Source organism: Acinonyx jubatus, chromosome B4 (assembly GCF_027475565.1).
Source record: "Acinonyx jubatus isolate Ajub_Pintada_27869175 chromosome B4, VMU_Ajub_asm_v1.0, whole genome shotgun sequence".
In the NCBI taxonomy this organism is placed as follows: Eukaryota; Metazoa; Chordata; class Mammalia; order Carnivora; family Felidae; genus Acinonyx; species Acinonyx jubatus.
The window spans coordinates 119,126,937-119,149,496 of NC_069387.1; the positions used below are offsets into that span (position 1 = coordinate 119,126,937).

The window sequence follows — 22,560 nt, forward strand, 5'->3', positions numbered from 1 at the left end:
AGTATCCCGATTCCAGGAGTGATAGCCCCTCATATACACAGGTTCCACCCACACTGAAGAAGAGGTGGTTATACAGGACACCAGAAGGGTGAGAACCTTGGGGATAATATTAAAATTCTGCCTGCCATGTAACTTGAGACCTGAAAGAGCTTGGAATTCATGAGGCAGAGAAAATAGCACATGAGAGACCCCTGAGACTTGGTGATTAAGAAAGAAGGTCCATATGCCTGAAGCCTAGAGAAGGAAAAGGTGGGACAAAATAATCACTTAAGTGACTTTCCAGAGAGCCATAGGAAACCATGGGTTACAATGCATTTTTTAAATATTTATTTATTTAGAGAGAATGTATACGCGTGAGGCAGGGGACGAAGAGACAAAAGGGGGGAGAGAGAGAATCTCAAGCAGGCTCTGAACTGTCAGCATGGAGCCTGATGTGGGGCTTGAACCCACATCACCTGAGCTGAAATCAAGAGTCATGCACTTAACTGATTAAGCCACCCAGGCACACCAAGATGACAATGCATTTTTAAAGATCTCTCTGATGTTAGTGAGAATACACAAGGCAAGAATGGAATTGAAAGGAGCCCAACTAAGAAGCTGTTGTAATCATTGAGGAGATAGATGATGGTGGCTCAAAGGAGAATGATAGCAGTGGGGATGGTGAGAAGTGGACAGATTCAAAAGCATTTTAAGAGGTAGAATCAATAAGACATGGTGAATAATTATATGTAGGGTAAGAAAAAAGGATAAGTCAAAGACAACTCTTGGACTCGAGCACCTAGCTGGGTGGTTTTGCCATTCCCTGAATCCAGGGACACTCAGGAAAGCAGTTTTGCCAGAGAAGTGAATCTGTTTTAGGCACACTGAGACTGATGTGCCACTGAGACAGCCAAAGGCACATATGATGTTGATCATTGGCTACGCTGATCTGGAACTCAGAAGAGAGGTCTGGGCCAAAGATGAGAATCTGGGAGACATTGGATGATAGGTGTCATTGAAAGCCATTGGGAAAGGATAAGATCATCTAGGAAAAACAGGCAGGTGAGACTAGAGCCTGAATGAGCAACCCCATTTAAAGGTTTGCTGAAGAGGAGTGAGTGGTCATTTCACACATCTATTTCCTGTCACTGATGCTAATATCATCCTCAGGGAATAAACATTGGGACCATTTAGGAATATGCACAGTACTGCAGAGGTTTCTCTCCACCAGGAGACAGTGAGAATGTGTATGTGCATGAATTGTAGAGAGAGAATTACATCAGAATCGGCTGAAGAGCTTTTTTGAACTACACTTAAAATTCTCACGTGTCCCTATGGGAATAAAGTATAAAAATGAAAAAAAGAAAAAAAATCTCCTTAGAGATGTGTGCCTCATTTTTCAGAGAAAGTGGAAGCTTAGAAAAGTACAAGTGATTTCCCCCATGACCCACAGCTGGCTAGAAGGCAGCCTTGCTGAGAGGAGCAGAAATTGCTTAGTGATTACCTCCAGCCCTTGACCCCACCAGAAATGTGCAATTCTTCATAAGTTTCAGAGAGTAGATTCCAGATCCACCAAGAAATTGTAGCATCAGTTAGGGGTTAGTAGAATGTCCACCAAGCATTCAGTAACTCTGGGAGGAAGAGGAAGTGCTTATTAAGCCATTTGAGCAATACAAGTCTGTCAGTTTCAGAACAACCCTAGAAGGTGTGTATTACTAATCCTCATTTTACAAATGAGGAAATGGGGGCTCCTGAACTAAATAATGTACCCAGTAATGTGAGTAGCACAACCAGACTTCAAATTTGTTTTTACTACTGGCCTTACATTCATTTTAGGATGTTTACAGGGAACTGTATGCATTATACCCTGGATTCCAATGTGTAACTAAGCATTTTTCCAAAAAAATAAAACGACAGTGGAATTGAATCCATGAGACAATACATTCACATTAGCCCCAGCTGTCCTCTTGGGGAGCAGCTGTTCTGAAGTCCAGTTGTCTTGATGAGAACGCAGATCCCACTCCTTCTGTGTGATCTTAGAAAAGGTACCCTACCTCTTCGTGCTTTGGTTCTTTTTGTCTGCAATAAATTAGGATAACAATAATGCCTGCTTCATAGGGTTTGGTGAAGATTGTATTATGTATGTAAAAGCCCTAAAATACTTCCTAGCATGTGGTAGACTATGTAACTGCTCCCACCTCTACCACTATGTTTTTTTATTGAACTATAGTTGACATACAATGTTATATTAGCTTCAGGTGTACAACATAGTGATTTGACAATTCTATACATTATTCTGTGCTCACCATAGATAGAGTTACCATCTGTCACCATATAGCGTTATTACAATATTATTGACTATATTCCCTATGCTGTACTTTTCATCTTCATGACTTCTTTATTTTATAACTGTTAAGTTTGTACCTTCTAATCCCCTTTACCTATTTTGCGCCCCCCCCCCAGCAACCACCTATTTGTCCTCTGTATTTATGATTCTATTTCTGTTTTGTTTTTTTAGTTTCCATATATAAGTGAAATCATATGGTACTTGTCTTTATCTGTCTGACTTATTTCACTTAGCATCATATCCTCTAGGGTATAATATAGGGTAACACATACACACACAGCCTACACCTTCTTTACCCATTCATCTATCGATGGACACTTGGGTTGCTTCCATAACTTGGCTGTTATAAATAATGCTGCAACAAATATAGGGCTGCATATATCTTTTTGAATTAGTGTTTTCATTTTCTCTGGGTAAATATCTGGTAGTAAAATTACTGGATTGTAAGGTATTTCTATTTTTAATTGTTTGATGAACCACAAGGCTGTTTTCCACAGTGGTTGCACAAATTTATATTTCCACCAATGGTGGAAATATCTTAACCCCTTATTGCATATATTATTTGTAAACATCTCCCATTCAGCAGGTTGACCTTTCATTTTGTTGATGGTTTCCTTCACTATGTAAAAGCTTTTTATTTTGGTGTATTCCCAGTAGTTTATTTTTGCTTTTGTTCCCCTTATCTGGGGAGACATATCTAGAAAAATATTCTAAGGTTGATGTCCAAGCAATTACTGCCTGTGTTTTCTTTTAGGAGTTTTATGGTTTTAAGTTTCACATTTAGGTCTTTAATCCATTTTGAGTTTATGTTTGTGTATGGTGTAAGAAAGTGGTTCAGTTTCACTCTTTTGTGGTGGCTGTCCAGTTTTCCCAGCACCATTCATTAAAGAGACTGTTTTTCCCCATTGTATATTTTTGCCTCCTTTGTCATAGATTAACTGACCGTATAAATATGGGTTTCTTTCTGGGCCCTCTGTTGTGTGCCATTGATTCATGTGTCTATTTTTGCATCAGCACCATACTGTTTTGTTTTTTCTATAATGTTTTAGAAGTTTATTTGAGAAAGAGCAAGTGAGTGGGGGTGGGGCAGAGAGGGAAAGAGAGAATCCCAAGAAGGCTCCACACTGTTAGCACAGAACCTAATGCAGAGCTCAAACTCATGAAAACCATGAGATCACAACCTGAGCTGAAACCAAGAGTTGGACGCTTCACTGACTGAGCCACCCAGGCACCTTGCATCACCACAGTTTTGTAGTATATCTTGAAATCTGAGACTGTGATGCCTCTAGCTTTGTTGTTCTTTCTCAAGATTGCTTTGGCTAGTTGGGGTCTTTTGTGGTTCCATTCAAATGTTATGATTCTGTTCTAGTTCTGTGAAAAATACTATTGGTATTTTGATAGGGATTACATTGAATCTGTAGATTGCTTTTGGTAGTATGGACATTTTAACAGTAATAATTCTTCCAATGCATAACCATGGTGTATCATCTTCAATTTCTTTTATCAATATCTTACAGTTTTCAGTGTGTAAGTCTTTTACCTCCTTGGTTAAATTTATTCCTAGCTATTTTACTCTTTTTGGTGCCCATTGCAAATGAGATATTGTTTTCTTAATTTTTCTTTCTGCTACTTCATTATTAGTATATAGAAATGTAACAGATTTCTGTATATTAATATTCTATCCTGCACCTTTGCTGAATTAATTTATTAGTTCTAACAGTTTTTGTTTTTGTTTTTTTGGTGGAGTCTTTAGGGTTTTCTATGTATAGTGTCATGTCATCCATCTGCAAATAGTGACAATTTAACTTCTTCATTTCTAATACGGATGCCTTTTATCTCTTTTTCCTGTCTGATTGCTATGGCTAGAACTTCCAGTTTTATGTTGAATAACAGTGGTGAGAGAGGACATCCTTGTTTTGTTTCTGATCTTTGAGGAAAACCTCTAAGCTTTTCACCATTAAATATGATATTAGCTGTGGGTTTATATGGCCATTATCTGTTGAGGTTTGGTCCCTCTAAACCCACTTTGTTGAGAGTTTTTATCATGAATTAATATTGAATTTTGTCAGATTCTTTTTCTGCATGTAATGAGATAATCCTATGGTTTTGTCCTTCATTTTGCTAATTTGATATATCACATTCATTGATTCGTGGATATTAAACCATATTTGTATCCCAGGAATAAATCCCACATGATCATGGTGAATGATCCTCTGAATGTATTGTGGAATTCACTTTGCTAATATTTTGTTGGGTGTTTTTGCATCTGTGTTCATCAGAGATGTGTAGTATAGTTTTCTTTTTTTCTAGTGTCTTTTTCTGGTTTTGGTATTAGAGTAATGTTGGTTTCATAGAATGAGTTTTAAAGTTTTCCTTCCTCTTCAATATTTTGGAAAAGTTTGAGAATAGTTATTAACTGTTCTTTAAATATTTGGTAGAATTTACCTTTGATACCGTCTGGTCTTGGAGTTTTACTTCTTGGGAGTTTTTTGATTACCAATTGAATTTCATAACAGTAATCATTCTGTTCAGATTTTCTGTGATTTCCTAATTTAGTTTTAGAATATTGAATGTTTATAGGAAATTATTCATTTCTTCTAGGTTGTCCAATTTTTGGCATATATTCTTCATAGTAGTTTCATAATCCTTTGTATTTCTGTGGTATTCATTGTCACCTCTCTTTAATTTCCAGTTTATTTACTTGAATCCTCTCTTTTTGTCTTGATGAGTCTGGCTAAAGGTTTACAATTTTGTTTATCTTTTCAAAGAACCAGTTCTTGGTTTGATCTTTTCTATTGGTTTGTTTTTTGTTTTTTGTTTTTTGTTTGTTTTTTTTTTTTTTTTTTTGGTCTCCATTTCATTTATTTCTACTCTGACCTTTATTATTACTTTCCTTCTACTAACGTTGGGATTTACTTATTTTTCTTTTTCTGGTTTCTTTGTGTGTGAGGTTAAATTGTTTGAGATTATTCTTGCTTCTTGAGGTAAGCTGTATCACTATAAATTCCCTTTTAGAACTATTTTGCTCTGTCCCAAAGATTTGGGACAACTTTGTTTCCATTTACTTTTGTCTGCATGTATTTTTTATTTCCTCTTAGATTTCTTCATATATCCATTGGTTGTTTAGAAGTATGTTGTTTAGCCTCCATGTGGTTGTGGGGTTTTTTTCTAGTTTATTTTCCTTGTAATTGAGTTCTAGTCTAATGCCATTTGGTTAGAAAACATGCTTAGTATGATTTCAGTCTTCTTAATTTATTGAGACTTGTTTTGTGGTCTAACATGAGCCATCCTGGAAAATCTTCAATGTGCTGTTGAAAAAAATGTGTCCTGCCAATTTTGGACAGAATGTTCTGTATATATCTCAAGTCCATCTGTTGTAATGTGTCATTAAAAGCCACTGTTTATTGATTTTTCTCTGTGGATGATCTATTCACTGATGTAAGTAGGATGTTAAAGTCTCCTACCTTTATTGTAATACTTTCAGTTTTTAACTTTATGTCTGTTAATATTTGCTTTATGTATTTAGGTGCTCTATGTTGGGTGCTTAGATATTTACAGTTGTTATATCCTCTTGTTGGACTGATCACTTGGTCATTTTGTAATTCCCTTCTTTGTGTCTTGTTATTTTTTTTAGCATATACATGTATTTTTAATTTTCTACCCACATTGTTTTTTTTCAATATATGACATTTATTGTCAAATTGGTTTCCATACAACACCCAGTGCTCATCCCAAAAGGTGCCCTCCTCAATACCCATCACCCACTCTCCCCTCCCTCCCACCCCCCCATCAACCCTCAGTTTGTTCTCAGTTTTTAAGAGTCTCTTATGCTTTGGTTCTCTCCCACTCTAACCTCTTTTTTTTTTCCTTCCCCTCCCCCATGGGTTTCTGTTAAGTTTCTCAGGATCCACATAAGAGTGAAAACATATGGTATCTGTCTTTCTCTGTATGGCTTATTTCACTTAGCATCACACTCTCCAGTTCCATCCACGTTGCTACAAAGGACCATATTTCGTTCTTTCTCATTGCCCTGTAGTATTCCAGTGCATATATAAACCACAATTTCTTTATCCATTCATCAGTTGATGGACATTTAGGCTCTTTCCACAATTTGGCTATTGTTGAGAGTGCTGCTATAAACATTGGGGTACAAGTGCCCCTATGCATCAGTACTCCTGTAGCCCTTGGGTAAATTCCTAGCAGTGCTATTGCTGGGTCATAGAGTAGGTCTATTTTTAATTTTCTGAGGAACCTCCACACTGTTTTCCAGAGTGGCTGCACCAATTTGCATTCCCACCAATAGTGCAAGAGGGTTCCCATTTTTCCACATCCTCTCCAGCATCTATAGTCTCCTGATTTGTTCATTTTGGCCACTCTGACTGGCGTGAGGTGATATCTGAGTGTGGTTTTGATTTGTATTTCCCTGATGAGGAGCGACATTGAGCATCTTTTCATGTGCCTGTTGGCCATCCGGATATCTTCTTTAGAGAAGTGTCTATTCATGTTTTCTGCCCATTTCTTCACTGGGTTATTTGTTTTTCGGGTGTGGAGTTTGGTGAGCTCTTTATAGATTTTGGATACTAGCCCTTTGTCCGATATGTCATTTGCAAATATCTTTTCTCATTCTGTTGGTTGCCTTTTAGTTCTGTTGGTTGTTTCCTTTGCTGTGCAGAAGCTTTTTATCTTCATAAGGTCCCAGTAATTCATTTATGCTTTTAACTCCCTTGCGTTTGGGGATGTGTCGAGTAAGAGATTGCTACGGCTGAGGTCAGAGAGGTCTTTTCCTGCTTTCTCCTCTAGGGTTTTGATGGTTTCCTGTCTCACATTCAGGTCCTTTATCCATTTTGAGTTTATTTTTGTGAATGGTGTGAGAAAGTGGTCTAGTTTCAACCTTCTGCATGTTGCTGTCCAGTTCTCCCAGCACCATTTGTTAAAGAGACTGTCTTTTTTCCATTGGATGTTCTTTCCTGCTTTGTCACAGATTAGTTGGCCATACGTTTGTGGGTCTAGTCCTGGGGTTTCTATTCTATTCCATTGGTCTATGTGTCTGTTTTTGTGCCAATACCATGCTGTCCTGATGATTACACTTTGTAGTAGAGGCTAAAGTCTGGGATTGTGATGCCTCCTGCTTTGGTCTTCTTCAAAATTAATTTGGGTTTTCGGGGCCTTTTGTGGTTCCATATGAATTTTAGGATTGCTTGTTCTAGCTTCGAGAGGAATGCTGGTGCAATTTTGATTGGGATTGCATTGAATGTGTAGATAGCTTTGGGTAGTATTGACATTTTGACAATATTTATTCTTCCAATCCATGAGCAGGGAATGTCTTTCCATTTCTTTATATCTTCTTCAACTACCTTCATAAGCTTTCTATAGTTTTCAGCATACAGATCTTTTACATCTTTGGTTAGATTTATTCCCAGGTATTTTATGCTTCTTGGTGCACTTGTGAATGGGATCAGTTTCTTTATTTGTCTTTCTGTTGCTTCATTGTTAGTGTATAAGAATGTAACTGATTTCTGTACATTGATTTTGTATCCTGCGACTTTGCTGAATTCATGTATCAGTTCTAGCAGACTTTTGGTGGAGTCTATCGGATTTTCCATGTATAGTATCATGTCATCTGCAAAAAGGGAAAGCTTGACTTCATCTTTGCCAATAGTGATGCCTTTGATTTCCTTTTGTTGTATGATTACTGATGCTAGAACTTCCAACACTATGTGAAACAACAGCGGTGAGAGTGGGCATCCCTGTCGTGTTCCTGATCTCAGGGAAAAAGTTCTCAGTTTTTCCCCATTGAGGATGATGTTAGCTGTAGGCTTTTCATAAATGGCTTTTATGATCTTTAAGTATGTTCCTTCTATCCCGACTTTCTCAAGGGTTTTTATTAAGAAATGTTGCTGAATTTTGTCAAAGGCCTTTTCTATATCGATTGACAGGAGCATATGGTTCTTCTCTTTTCTTTTATTAATGTGATGTATCACGTTGATTGATTTGCGAATGTTGAACCAGCCCTGCATCCCAGGAATGAATCCCACTTGATCATGGTGAATAATTCTTTTTATATGCTGTTGAATTCGATTTGCTAGTATCTTATTGAGAATTTTTGCATCCATATTCATCAGGGATATTGGCCTGTAGTTCTCTTTTTTTACTGGGTCTCTGTCTGGTTTAGGAATCAAAGTAATACTGGCTTCATAGAATGAGTCTGGAAGTTTTCCTTCCCTTTCTATTTCTTAGAATAGCTTGAGAAGGATAGGTATTATTTCTGCTTTAAACGTCTGGTAGAACTCCCCTGGGAAGCCATCTGGTCCTGGACTCTTATTTGTTGGGAGATTTTTGATAACCGATTCAATTTCTTTGCTGGTTATGGGTGTGTTCAAGCTTTCTATTTCCTCCTGATTGAGTTTTGGAAGAATGTGGGTGTTTACGAATTTGTCCATTTCTTCCAGGTTGTCTAATTTGTTGGCATATAATTTTTCATAGTATTCCCTGATAATTGTTTGTATCTCTGAGGGATTGGTTGTAATAATTCCATTTTCATTCATGATTTTATCTATTTGGGTCATCTCCCTTTTGTTTTTGAGAAGCCTGGCTAGAGGTTTGTCAATTTTGTTTATTTTTTTCAAAAAACCAACTCTTGGTTTCATTGATCTGCTCTGCAGTTTTTTTAGATTCTATATTGTTTATTTCTGCTCTGATCTTTATTATTTATCTTCTTCTGCTGGGTTTAGGCTGTCTTTGCTGTTCTGCTTCTATTTCCTTTAGGTGTGCTGTTAGATTTTGTATTTGGGATTTTTCTTGTTTCTTGAGATAGGCCTGGATTGCAATGTATTTTCCTCTCAGGACTGCCTTCGCTGCATACCAAAGCGTTTGGATTGTTGTATTTTCATTTTCGTTTGTTTCCATATATTTTTAAATTTCTTCTCTAATTGCCTGGTTGACCCACTCATTCTTTAGTAGGGTGTTCTTTAACCTCCATGCTTTTGGAGGTTTTCCAGACTTTTTCCTGTGGTTGATTTCAAGCTCATAACATTGTGGTCTGAAAGTATGCATGGTATAATTTCAATTCTTGTATACTTATGAAGGGCTCTTTAGTGACCCAGTATATGATCTATCTTGGAGAATGTTCCATGTGCACTCGAGAAGAAAGTATATTCTGTTGCTTTGGGATGCAGAGTTCTAAATATATCTGTCAAGTCCATCTGATCCAATGTATCATTCAGGGCCCTTGTTTCTTTATTGACCGTGTGTCTAGATGATCTATCCATTTCTGTAAGTGGAGTGTTAAAGTCCCCTGCAATTACCACATTCTTATCAATAAGGTTGCTTATGTTTATGAGTAATTGTTTTATATATTTGGAGGCTCCCGTATTCGGCGCATAGACATTTATAACTGTTAGCTCTTCCTGATGGATAGACCCTGTAATTATTATAGAATGCCCTTCTTCATCTCTTGTTATAACCTTTAATTTAAAGTCTAGTTTGTCTGATATAAGTATGGCTACTCCAGCTTTCTTTTGGCTTCCAGTAGCATGATAAATAGTTCTCCATCCCCTCACTCTCAATCTAAAGGTGTCCTCAGGTCTAAAATGAGTCTCTTGTAGACAGCAAATAGATGGGTCTTGTTTTTTTTATCCATTCTGATACCCTGTGTCTTTTGGTTGGTGCATTTAGTCCATTTACATTCAGTGTTATTATAGAAAGATATGGGTTTAGAGTCATTATGATGTCCTAGGTTTCATGCTTGTAGCGATGTCTCTGGTACTTTGTCTCACAGGATCCCCCTTAGGATCTCTTGTAGGGCTGGTTTAGTGGTGACGAATTCCTTCAGTGTTTGTTTGTTTGCGAAGACCTTTATCTCTCCTTCTATTCTAAATGACAGACTTGCTGGATAAAGGATTCTCGGCTGCATATTTTTTCTGTTTAGCACACTGAAGATATCGTGCCAATCCTTTCTGGCCTGCCAAGTTTCAAAAGAGAGATCAGTCACGAGTCTTATAGGTCTCCCTTTATATGTGAGGGCACGTTTATCCCTTGCTGCTTTCAGAATTTTCTCTTTATCCTTGTATTTTGCCAGTTTCACTATGATATGTTGTGCAGAAGATCGATTCAAGTTACGTCTGAAGGGAGTTCTCTGTGCCTTTTGGATTTCAATGCCTTTTTCCTTCCCCAGTTCAGGGAAGTTCTCAGCTATTATTTCTTCAAGTACCCCTTCAGCACCTTTGCCTCTCTCTTCCTCCTCTGGGATACCAATTATGCGTATATTATTTCTTTTTAGTGTATCACTTAGTTCTCTAATTTTCCCCTCATACTCCTGGATTTTTTTTTATCTCTCTTTTTCTCAGCTTCCTCTTTTTCCATAATTTTATCTTCTAGTTCACCTATTCTCTCCTCTGCCTCTTCAGTCCGAGCCGTGGTCATTTCCATTTTATTTTGCATGTCGTTTAAAGCGTTTTTCAGCTCCTCCTGACTGTTCCTTAGTCCCTTGATCTCTGTAGCAAGAGATTCTCTGCTGTCCTCTATACTGTTTTCAAGCCCAGCGATTAATTTTATGACTATTTTTCTAAATTCACTTTCTGTTATATTATTTAAATCCTTTTTGATCAGTTCATTAGCTGTTGTTATTTCCTGGAGATTCTTTTGAGGGGAATTCTTCCGTTTGGTCATTTTGGATAGTCCCTGGAGTGGTGAGGACCTGCAGGGCACTTCCCCTGTGCTGTGGTGTATAACTGGAGTTGGTGGGCGGGGCCGCAGTCAGCCCTGATGTCTGCCCCCAGCCCACCGCTGGGGCCACAATCAGACTGGTGTGTGCCTTCTCTTCCCCTCTCCTAGGGGCGGGATTCACTGTGGGGTGGGGTGGCCCGTCTGGGCTACTTGCACACTGCCAGGCTTGGGGTGCTGGGGATCTGGCGTATTAGCTGGGGTGGGTAGGCAAGGTGCATGGGGGCAGGAGGGGCAGGCTTAGCTTTCTTCTCTTTAGGTGATCCACTTCAGGAGGGGCCCTGTGGCAGCGGGAGGGAGTCAGACCCGCTGCTGGAGGCGTGGCTCCGCAGAAGCACAGCGTTGGGTGTTTGTGCGGAGCAAGCAAGTTCCCTGGCAGGAACTGGTTCCCTTTGGGATGGGCGAGGGAGATGGCGCTGGCGAGCGCCTTTGTTCCCCGCCAAACTGAGCTCTGTCGTCCAGGGCTCAGCAACTCTCCCTCCCGTTGTCCTCCAGCCCTCCCACTTTCCGAGCAGAGCTGTTAACTTATGACCTCCCAGACGCTAAGTCCCACTTGCTGTCGGAACACACTCCGTCTGGCCCCTCTGCTTTTGCAAGCCAGACTCGGGGCTCTGCTTGGCTGGCGGGCCGCCCCTCCGCCCCGGCTCCCTCCCGCCAGTCCGTGGAGCGCACACCGCCTCTCTGCTCTTCCTACCCTCTTCCGTGGGCCTCTCTCTGGTCTGCGCTTGGCTCCGGTGACTCCGTTCTGCTAATCCTCTGGCAGTGTTCTGGGTTATTTAGGCAGGTGTAGGTGGAATCAAAGTGATGAGCAGGACGCGCGGTGAACCCAGCGTCCTCCTATGCCACCATCTTCCTAGTAACTCCTCGTCAGAGTATTTTTTTTAAGTCTACATTTTTATGAGTATTGCTACTCTGCCTTTTTTTTTCATTTCTATTTGCATGGAATATCTTTTTTCATTTCTTCACTTTCAATCTATATGTGTCTTCAGGTCTGAAGCACTGTAGTTTTTTTTCTCCAAGAGGCTTATCTGAATTCCTAGCTGAAATTAATGTTTTTTGGCTGCAGCATTTTAAGAGTTTTCTTTGTTTTTCTACCAATATAGTTATAAGAAAGTGACACCCTGCTATTTGCCTAAGGTGATACAGAACAGTTGCAAGTAACTACCCTGATTTGACCCTTTGTGCTCAATAAATTAAAATGTGAAGCATATTTATGCCCCAGGCCCTTTGCCTTTGACTCTTCTTGCTGCCTGGAATGTTCTGTCCCTGGATAATGAAACCACATTCTTATACACTTTCTTTGGGTGTCTGCTCAGATGTCACCTTACCAAAAAGTCTATTCATACCCCTCTATCTAAAATAAAATCTTCCAACCATTACTTTTTATTTTCTTCGCCTTATTTATTTTTCTTCAAGGCATACCATCAGAAATATTATATACCTATTTATTCAAAGTCTCTCTCCCCAGTAGAATTCATGGGAGCAGAGATTCAGTCTGTTTTATTCACAGCTGTCCTCCCAACACCTTGTAGGTTCTCAATAATGGTTTGTGGAATACATAAATAGATAAGTGAGTGAGTGTTAAATTATAGTTCACAGGATGAGATTCATGGTCACCTGCAGAGAACACCATGATTTCCAAGGTACACTTCCACTGAATAAGTTTGGAACCAAGTGAATTATTCCAGCCCCTCCTTCTGCAGGTGAGGAAACTTAAGTCAGAAAGGAAAGGCCCGTTAGCAAATCTAAGGTCCACTCAGAGACCAGGCTGGGACCAGGCAATTTTCAACACGCTTTTTTACATGTTATTCCAATTTGAGCCTCAAAACAGCCATAGACATTTGCAGCTCAGGGGCCATGTTATCTCTGTGTGGTCAGTGAGGAACTGAGAGTCAGAGGAGGGAAGTGACTTACCCAAGTGTGCAGTGAGCTGTGGGAGGACCTTCCCACGCGTTCTTTCTACTGCACAGTAGTACCCAGTTGTCTGTTGGCCAATGGTTACCTTTCAAGACAAACCAAGGATACTTCTAGATACTTTTGGGAAGTATCTATGCCTAGGTTTTCATTAGTCTTCTGTTCCTAAGCTCCAGCTCTCTTAAGACCATTTCTTTCAAATTTAAAAAATGGATTTGCATCATCTTTTGAGCTCAGTTGGCCTAGGGATGATGGACAGGCCTTTTTAACTTTGATATCCTCTTATAGGGCCCCAAGACTTCTTTGGGTTGCTACAGATAAACCTAGACCAATGGGAGGACTATTTCCAAATAGACCTCCATTTTCATTCCCCCATTCCACCTGTTCCTTCTTCCTATTTAGCACAAACATAACCCCAATCTTACTTTCTTATTTTTTATCTCTTAGATGAAACCAGAATCCAATGAGCTTGAAAGTGAGAGAGGCAGGCTCCCTTGAGCCAGACCTTCACTCTGTAATATCCTTGGAGAGGAACACTGTTCAATTTTCACATGCAGCTGCCTTTCCTAGTCCCTCCAAGCAAATACCTCTTCATTACTAATGTTCCATCACTATATTTTCATGGCAAAAATTTGCAAACCTGGTTGAAGAAAGCAATCAATCATTTTTATTCTTTGATCAAAGCTTTAACTTTTGAAAATGTTTTCATATGCCTTGATAAATCACATACCTTCTTTACCATTTAAAGAGCATTTTTAGTGCACAAAGAACTAGCTAAATACTTTGCATGTATTAAACCTCATAGTCCTCAGAAGAAATCTGAAGTGCTGTAATTCACATTTCACAGATGAGAGAATGGAGACTTATAGAGATGAAATATTTTGCTCAAGGTCATCAGTTACTAAGTAGCACATCTGGCCCTTGAACCTTGAATTCCAAAGCTTGGGAATTCCAAAGCTAGGACTTTTAATCATTACGCCATGTTTTTACTCTATTTTCTTTATGTATTAAGAAAGGTTACACGTCATGCACTTATTTGTTGTTTTATAATTCTACTCAAATTGCATATACAGTTATTATAACTGTCTTCTTTTTTTGTGTAGTCCAAGGTACATCAGAGTTAGTTGCCTTATTGTAACACAAATGACCCTTTCCCAGCACAAAGCTAGTGATGAATACACATACAATAAATGTTTGATAACAAGGGATTAACCAAATCCTTTTAAACTGCTTTCCCTTCTTTTGCTACTTTTTAAAGAATTGCTACCGTCCTGTTTTAGTATAACCTAGTCACTGAAAATGTATCTGAGGTGAAAATAGATTGATAAAAATTTCCCAGAATAAGGTTTCTGTGGCACATGTGCTTTCTGGTATATTGTCTTTATGTACACACACACAAACATATTATCCACGTGTGACTGTGTACAAGATAATGATCTCATTCAGACCTATATCATAGATGTAAAATGAAGCTCAAATTGCAATGAGCTTTTTCTTTGAAATTAGCATATGTGTTTGTGAGGAGACCTTGAGGTAGAGGGGAGGTTGATTTGCATGCCCATCTCAGAAATTCTGGGAGCTTGCCAGCAGCTTTTACCTGAGAATTCTTGGGAAAAGTTGGAGAACATACAGCCAGAGACAGGGAACTCCAGGTGCAGAGCAGAGACTCGAGCCACTTCTGCCCCTTGACAAAGTGCTCTGAGGGCACTCCTGTCTCTCCCCAGCATGGGCAAAGGGACTCATGTGTGGGCTTCATTCTTTGCTGCTGGTTTGCATGTGGCAGGGAGTGGCACTTGGGAGAGACATAGCTTGGTACCCACGAGTCCTCCTTGAAATCACTCTGACTCCTCATGGAAGGTCCTAGCTTCAGGGAACAAGCTGAACACTCCTGGGAGCAGTTCCATCTCAGCTCTGCATCAGCTTCAAAGCCAGGGCCAAGGGCAGTGTCAGCAAGCCCTAAGAGACAGCTGCAGCAGCAGAGATGGGACAAATGGCACTAACTTTAAGCATCAGCCCGGACTAGCTGTGGGAAGGGTTCCCTGAGCTGCTCCTTACTTGACACAGCTCATCACTTCATCCTTCTAGAAACACCCATTCCTTGCAGCTTCTGTTTTGTCTCCTTTGTTGTTTCCCATCTACCTCTCTGGTGGTTCCTCCTTAGTCTCCTTTGATGGTTGCTTTCTCTTCTTCCAAACCTTCTAAATGTTGTTGCGCCCTAGTGCCTAGTCTTTGCTACTTCCTAAGGTGACCACATCAAGTTCTCTGCTTTTAAATATTAATGATGTGTCTGTAATTCTCAAATTAATAAGCCCCACTAGCCCTGAGGCCAACTCCCATACCCATTTGCCTACTTCACACTTGTATGTATATATCTCCCAGGTTCTCAAATATAGCATATCCTAAAGCAAACAGCCATCTTTCCCCTGATTATTCTCTAACTCATTATGTGGTACTACCATCCATCCAGTTTTCCAGGTGAAACAACGTGCACATTAATTTGGACACTGGATTTTTTTTTCTCTCTCTCCTCATTTGACCAATCCCAAATACTTTCAAATCTGCCTCCAAATTGATCTCAAGTCTGTCCCATTTTTCCTTACTACATCTGCCTCCTGGTTTCAGCCATCATCTTGTCTTACCTGGCTTGCTGGAATAACTTTCCTATTGAACTTCCAAGTCCTGGGTTCCCTCTGGAACATTTTCCATAGGCAATTTAGAGTATACTTTCTAAAACAAGCTTCATGTTCCCTTCCTGCTTTTAACCCATTGGTGACTTCTCACTGACCTTACAGAACAAAATCTAAACTCCTTACCACATTGAACTTGGCCTGGCATGGTCTGTCCACAGCCATTTTCTCCAACTCCATCTCAGGTAACTCTGCCTACCTCAAACTTAACAATTTCCAGTCACCTGAGCCTTTTAGTTTCTAGTACAATCTCTGGGTCTTAATACTTTCTTTTCCCTCTGTCTGGAATGCTCTTCACTTGATTTCTCCCACAGCTAGCACCTTCTCATCTTTTGGATCTCAGGTTAGATGCCATACCTTCAGAGGTTAACCAGGAAATCTAAGGCAGGTACCCCCAATTCTTCTCTCTTATGGCATTATATATTTTTTCCTTTTGGCTACTTCTCATAATTTTAAATCCCATATTTATTTGTTGTTTAATATTTGTCCCCTGCTCTATACTATAAATTCTAGCTATCTTGGATATTCAGCACCTAGCAGAGTACCTGATATATAGTCGTCGGTGAATGTCTGTTGAATCTTAATGAATGAATGTCCTTAACATATAAGAGACCTGGGGACCATGGAGGGACAGGAGACAGGAATTGAGGCTTGATTCTCAAGGTTTCTTCAGCCTTGTAGTCAAAGACTAGAAAATTCTCTTCAGATACTGGTTCCTTATTGGTCATATTCACAGGTTGTAACTTGGATGAGTAGGAAAGCTATGTTCCTCCCAACACTACCAGTATGGCATGGCCCATCTTGGAGATCATGACAACTAACATGTTTTTACATACATCTTATCTTTATTATGCCATTTAGTGTGATTCCATAGCTAGATGTTGCTATCATTTTTCCATTTCACAGTTGAACAAACTGAGGCACAGAGAGGTAAATAGCTTACCCAAGATCACAGATCTGGTAAAAGAGACATAGGAATATGAATATGTATAGTCTGACCTCGGAGTCTGCATTCTTAACTAACCTCTGAAGTTCAGCTACCCATAGGTGGCTCTGCACCTATAGTCTTTCTCAAAGTGCTCTCTTCCAATCCCATAGATTTAAATGCCGTCTATGTCCTGGCCACATTTACTTTGTATCTCTGGCCCATACTGCTCCCCTGAGTACCAGACTAATTTAATTACCCACAAAGCATCTTCTCATGGGTAGCTGAAACTTAACATTTCCAAAACTGAGTTTATGCACTACCTCCATGCCCCCACATCCAAACCTGTTTTTCACTCAGTATCCCCTTCTCAGCAATGGTATTGGTGCTCATGAGATATAATGATGTGTATATTCATATGCATGTCTTTGAGAGAGAGATTGCTTGATTTAGGTAATGGCACACTACTTTTCTGTAGTGCTGCTTGATTTAGCCTTCCCTTACTAAATTGTGACATACCCAGGCAAGAACCATGACTTACATATCCTTGCATTCTAGCATCTAGTGCATACAGGGTATTGAATGGGATCTTGCTGAATGAAGGAAAGAAAGAAGGAATGTTTTCTGTTTCCAGTTCAGGTGGTTTCCATGCTACTTCTTAATTTCTCCAGCCATTCTTCCAGAGATATTTTCCCAACTCCTTTAAATGGCCATTTTTCTTCTTCCCATGGTTCTAACCTAAGGGGCAGGATATTAATGAAACAACTCTATGTTTCAAAAAACCATTTCATTTCTCCTCGCTTTGTCACTTGCACTCTTGGATTTATGTGGAAAGGAATACTTAATAATGAGGAAAAACCTATTTAGAAACAGTAGCATAATCATTCAGCAGTAGAGAAAAGAGTGATATATGAACCATATAATTAGCAGTAATCTGGTTCATATTTATTTTTCTGGGATGATGTTCAGTTCCTCCTTGAAAAACTGAATGTAAGTAATAAGTACCCCCCCCCAACACACACACATACAACCTATGACTAAACATTCATTATCATTCAAGGCAATTCAGCTAAGACTTTTCTCAAGATTATGAAAGTAACTTTTAATAGTCTCAAATCAAATCTTAATTCATTAGCAGCTTACTTTTGCCTTGTTTTTGTTGCTTTGTTTTCTAAAATACAGAATTCTTTTCAGATTAGTTTGTATAGTTTGTATAAACTAATAAACAGATTAATTTATATAAACAATTCAGAAATTATACATCTTCAATGCATGTACAAAGCCATAGATTTATTTAAACCTCAGAATTTATTAGGTAAAATTGACAAGGGAGTCCAGGGATATGAGTGTTAGTTCTATCTGGGATAAACATTCAGTTTGGCTGTGAGTGAATTACTTGGCCTGTCTCTTTCCCCTTTAAGGAGTGGAAGGAAAGCCTCCCTTGCAAGGTTTGTGTAGGAATAAAATGAGGTAACAATGTGAAATTGTTTCCAAAAGTATTAAGCTCTAAAAATAATAATAAAGTGATGGTTTTATAATTATTATTATAATTGAAATAAGAAAAATGAAGATATTTTTATCCCGCTTGAATGAGTCAAAACAGCTATGCTTTTATGCAGAAAATGGTAGAGTCTACATTAGAATTTTAGTTGACTCCATGTGTATTCAGATAATGAACTTGGCTTTTCCACACACAGAAATGTGACAGATATTTATTTATTTATTTATTTATTTATTTATTTATTTATAAATAAATAAATAAATGTTTATTTTATTTTTGAGAAAGTGTGAGCGAGGGAGGGACAGAGAGAGACGGGGACAGAAGATCCAAAGCGGGCTCTGCACTGACAGCAGCAAGCCTGACGCAGGGCTCAGGCTTGCAAACCATGAGATCATGACCTCAGCCAAAGTCAGCCACTCAATCGACTGAGCCACCCAGATGCCCCAGAAATGTGGCATTTAAAATGTGCCCTAAGTATAATATTTTAATGTAGTCTCCTTAATATTTTCGCATATTCATGGAGTTCTACAAAATGATTTTTCTTCCACTGTATTTATTTTCTATAAATCTAGCAATTACAATAATTTCACAAACAGAGTGTATCTTAGGATTATATTCTGCCTGAGTGGCTCAGTCAGTTAGGCGTCTGACTTCGGCGAAGGTCATGATCTCACGGTTTGTGGATTTGAGCCCCACATCGGACTCTGTGCTGACAGCTCAGAGCCTGGGACCTGCTTCAGATTCTGTGTCTCCTTCTCTCTCTGCCCCTCCCCAACTTGTGCTCTGTCTCTCTCTGTCTCTAAAAAATAAATAAATGTAAAAAAATGTTTTTTAATTAAAAAAAAAGATTATATTCTGCTATAAATCAGAGTTTGGTTGAGTCTGTGAATCAATTACATTCCATATTCCTTGATGCACAGTTTCACTCTGTCTTGGGAAGATGAGAGAAGAAGCAGGTGAGTGTAAAATCTTGTAGGAAGGCTAAGTGAACTTAAAGAATTCCCAATGTCAAAATTAACATTTTCAAGTGGGAAAGCCATAATACCTACCCAGAGTCTGATGTATGTCTTTAATATAAACAAAAAGATCCATTTATTAGAAAATAGTCTTCTGTTTTATAACTTGGAAAACTGTACTATATATTGGAAAACAAATGGCAGTCTTTTCCAGTGCAAAAACTGCTCAGCTGATAAGCTGAGACCATCTCATATCTGCATCTACAGATGTGAATGGGACAGGATGGAGATTTTTGTGGGTATGTGTACTTTCTCCGTGTTCTGTATGGACATTGCTACCTATGAGCTCATTTACACTCCCCCTGGCTACGTAGCTATAAGCATCCAATCTAGAGAGGATTGGATATAATGGGTTACTCAATGGAAAACCAGTTCATGCAAAGAGATCCAACAGCTGGTTGTCACATCTTCAGTGCATATTGGCTTGTCTGTTCCCTGGATGGGTACCTCATTTGCAGCTTACCAGCTATGTGGCTCCAAGAATCACTTCATCCTTCTTGCTTCACAGGACAAGCAACTTTCACTTGGACCAGGACTAACTGCTCACATTTCACTAACCATACTCTAGATAAGTATTGATTGTGTGTTCCCTCTGGATCAGGCACTGTGCTAGGCCCGGAGGATTCGACTGTGAATAGCAGAAATGTTCCTTGTGCTTAGGGGGCTTACAGCCAGAGGTCTCCTTGTCCCAACCTAGAATATAAAACCTCATTTCAGCCTGAATTGCTAGAAAGTTTGGTTTTCAGACCAATATCAAAGTTTGCCCTCCATCATTGTGGATTTGGGCCCAGGCTCTGGGAAATTCACCTTTGGGAAATTCACCACCATCAGAGTTCCTGGGAACTTTGTAGTTGATACCAGTTTGATTTTCATAATATCTTGGGGAATTCTTATAAATTAAGTACAATATTTATAAACCCAGCAAGAAGACTCTGAATGAAAATATGAGCAATGAATTGCAACTGCACATCATCTGCAATTTAAAAACAATTCCCTGTAGCACAAATTTATCCCATAAAGTTGGGCTTCTATTTTTGTCAGTTGTGTAAAAGTAATGGATTGTTTATAAATATTGTTTTAAGGAGAGCTTAGCCACACAAGCCTAAAATATCTGTTAACATTCTTACACTATAAAAATTTAAATGGCATGCAATCCAGAATGAGCTTGTGTGAAAGAGATATGGATAAACAATAGACCATTTTGCTAATTTAAACTGGTCTGGCTCACTGTTTTCTCATTTTTCTTCTACCTCCTTCCACAACCCAGCCCTGGGAGATGACTTCCAAAGGAAGTCTCCAAATTGGAGATATCCCTTGGCCAGAGACATAGACCAAAACTTGTTGGGTGGTTACTAAAATGTGAAGTCCTGGTTTTATTTTCCTGTCTATGTGCTGTGTTGATAAAAAGCCCAAGAGGAGTTAAAAACCTTTGAAAAAGCCTTCCCTGATAGTGATCCAGATGCAAAACTCACCTCACTGAAGACCCTCTATCTCCACAACCACCGATTTTTTATTTTGCCTGGATGATTGAGAGCATCTCTTCTTCTCTTGCTTTCTCTGCAACTCTCCCTGATATATTTTTTTCTCCATGCACTAGCCACAGTGATCTTTGAAAATCTCAATCAAAATGACTTCCCAGTGTTCCTGGGATAAAGTCCAGTTGTCTTATGGCTGGCGAAGCACTGCACATGCTGGCTCCCACTCACCTTTTCAACCTCTACTCACGCTAATCTTTATGATGAATACACTCCAGCCACTCTGCTCTCCTAACTGCTCCTCAAACACAGAGCATACCACGCGAGTTCTGAGCTTAGGGCCTTTGCCCCTGGAACATTTATTCCATGCTCTTACCCAGCTGGCTCCTTTGTGTCTCAGTTTTGCATGTCCCCTCTGCAGAGGGGCCTTTCTGGACCCCTTGCCCAAAGTAGTGTGTGCCCCCCTCCCTATAATTTCTCGCATTATTTTGTTATCTTCAGAATATTCATCGCTATCTAAATTTATATCTTTCTTTTAAACCTGTTTTTGCCTATTTCTTTTTTTTTTTTGTATGTTTGTAGAATGTAAATGGCATTCATGTCTCTTTTGTTCACAGCTGGGTGTCCAGTGCCAGACACATATTGGTATATTTTTTGAATGAATAGATGCACACACAAGGACCCAGTTTTGGCTGAAAATGCCCCAAATCCTAAACTCCTGTTCTAAATTCCAGCTCAATTTAAACCATAGGAAATTTGGATATACTTTTCAATTTTTTTTCTTTTTTCTGTTTCAGTCCTCTCTAATAAATAGTGACATTATCTTTGTGAAGTTGCATGCCCCATGGGAAGTGCTTGGAAGATATGCAGAACAAATGAATGTAAGAATGCCTTTCAGGTAGGTGTAAATATATTTTTTCCCACTCTCTACTGCTTCCCTGTAAAACTAATGTACCCTTCTCTTGAAACAAATAAAACCGAAATGCAGACTGAAACATTATTAGAGAAGGTGTTTAAAATGCTTAGGAAATACAGTCTTTATGGCTTATGATGACTTCATGGCTTTTTGTGAAAATTCCTGGCTAATTCAGTCCTTAGCAGGTAAATATGTCAACTGCCTCTGAGAAATAAGAATTTTCCAAGTGGCATTTTCATTTCCAAAATGTCATTTTCAAAAGCCCTGTGTACTGCTGCTTTGAATGGCCAGACCCCAGGCATCAATGGTGCAGGTTCTTACTGACATTAAAATCTGCCTCCATTAGAGCAAGTTCAAGAAATTTCATGAAAATGTGATCTACTTTTTAAATCATTTTTAAATTTTAAAAAGTCAGTTCATAAGTACTGTGCAAGCATAATCATTGATATTTATTCCAAAGGGAATAGAAAATACTTCATGTGGATTGCTTAGTTATTTAAAGGATTAATTTACCTTCATCTTGTAGTGGATATTCTTATTTTCCATATAGATTAAGGAAAAGGTATCTACATTTGCTAGATAAAGTTTTAAACTTGAAATTATAAATGCCAAAATATGTAGGAAGTAAATAATGGAATATCCTAAAGGAGATGGAGAGATTTAGTACCAAGGGAAGTTCCAAAGGGAATAAAAAATTAAAACCTTTTCGTTCACAATTTGCCAATAAGACCAAGTCAGATGACAGAAACCAAGCAAACTGGTGCCAATTCTAAAATATACCTCTTAATGAGCTGTGGGAAATTACAGAGACAGAGGCACTAGGGACACATTTAGAGAAGGGCAATTTCCACTCAGAGATCTGTAATGTATATCCCTGGTGCATCTTACTTTCTTTGTTTCTTGGCCTTTTTGTTCTAATACCAAGTCAAAATAGAGGCTGGGATTTCTAGTATCTGTTTACCTCAAGGCAAAATTCTCAAAGGAATTGAGATAAACATAGTTCTAAACTTTTGACTTATTTTTGTATTTAAAATGTGACAAAGGAAATCTGAGAACCCAAAGATTAAAAAAATTATATA

The 22,560-nt window shown here is 38.9% G+C and overlaps 1 protein-coding gene across 7 annotated transcripts in view; it reads left to right on the top strand.

The window, feature by feature from the left end:
* ANO4 (anoctamin 4) overlaps positions 1 to 22,560 on the top strand; it is a 412,471-nt gene that overhangs the window by 239,298 nt on the left and 150,613 nt on the right. For all 7 annotated transcript variants that reach the window (XM_027071002.2, XM_027071003.2, XM_027071004.2 and 4 more), the window contains one exon: positions 21,363 to 21,463. In XM_027071002.2, coding sequence (XP_026926803.1) covers positions 21,363 to 21,463 — 101 coding nt within the window. Of the gene's footprint in view, positions 1 to 21,362; positions 21,464 to 22,560 lie in introns of those variants that run through there.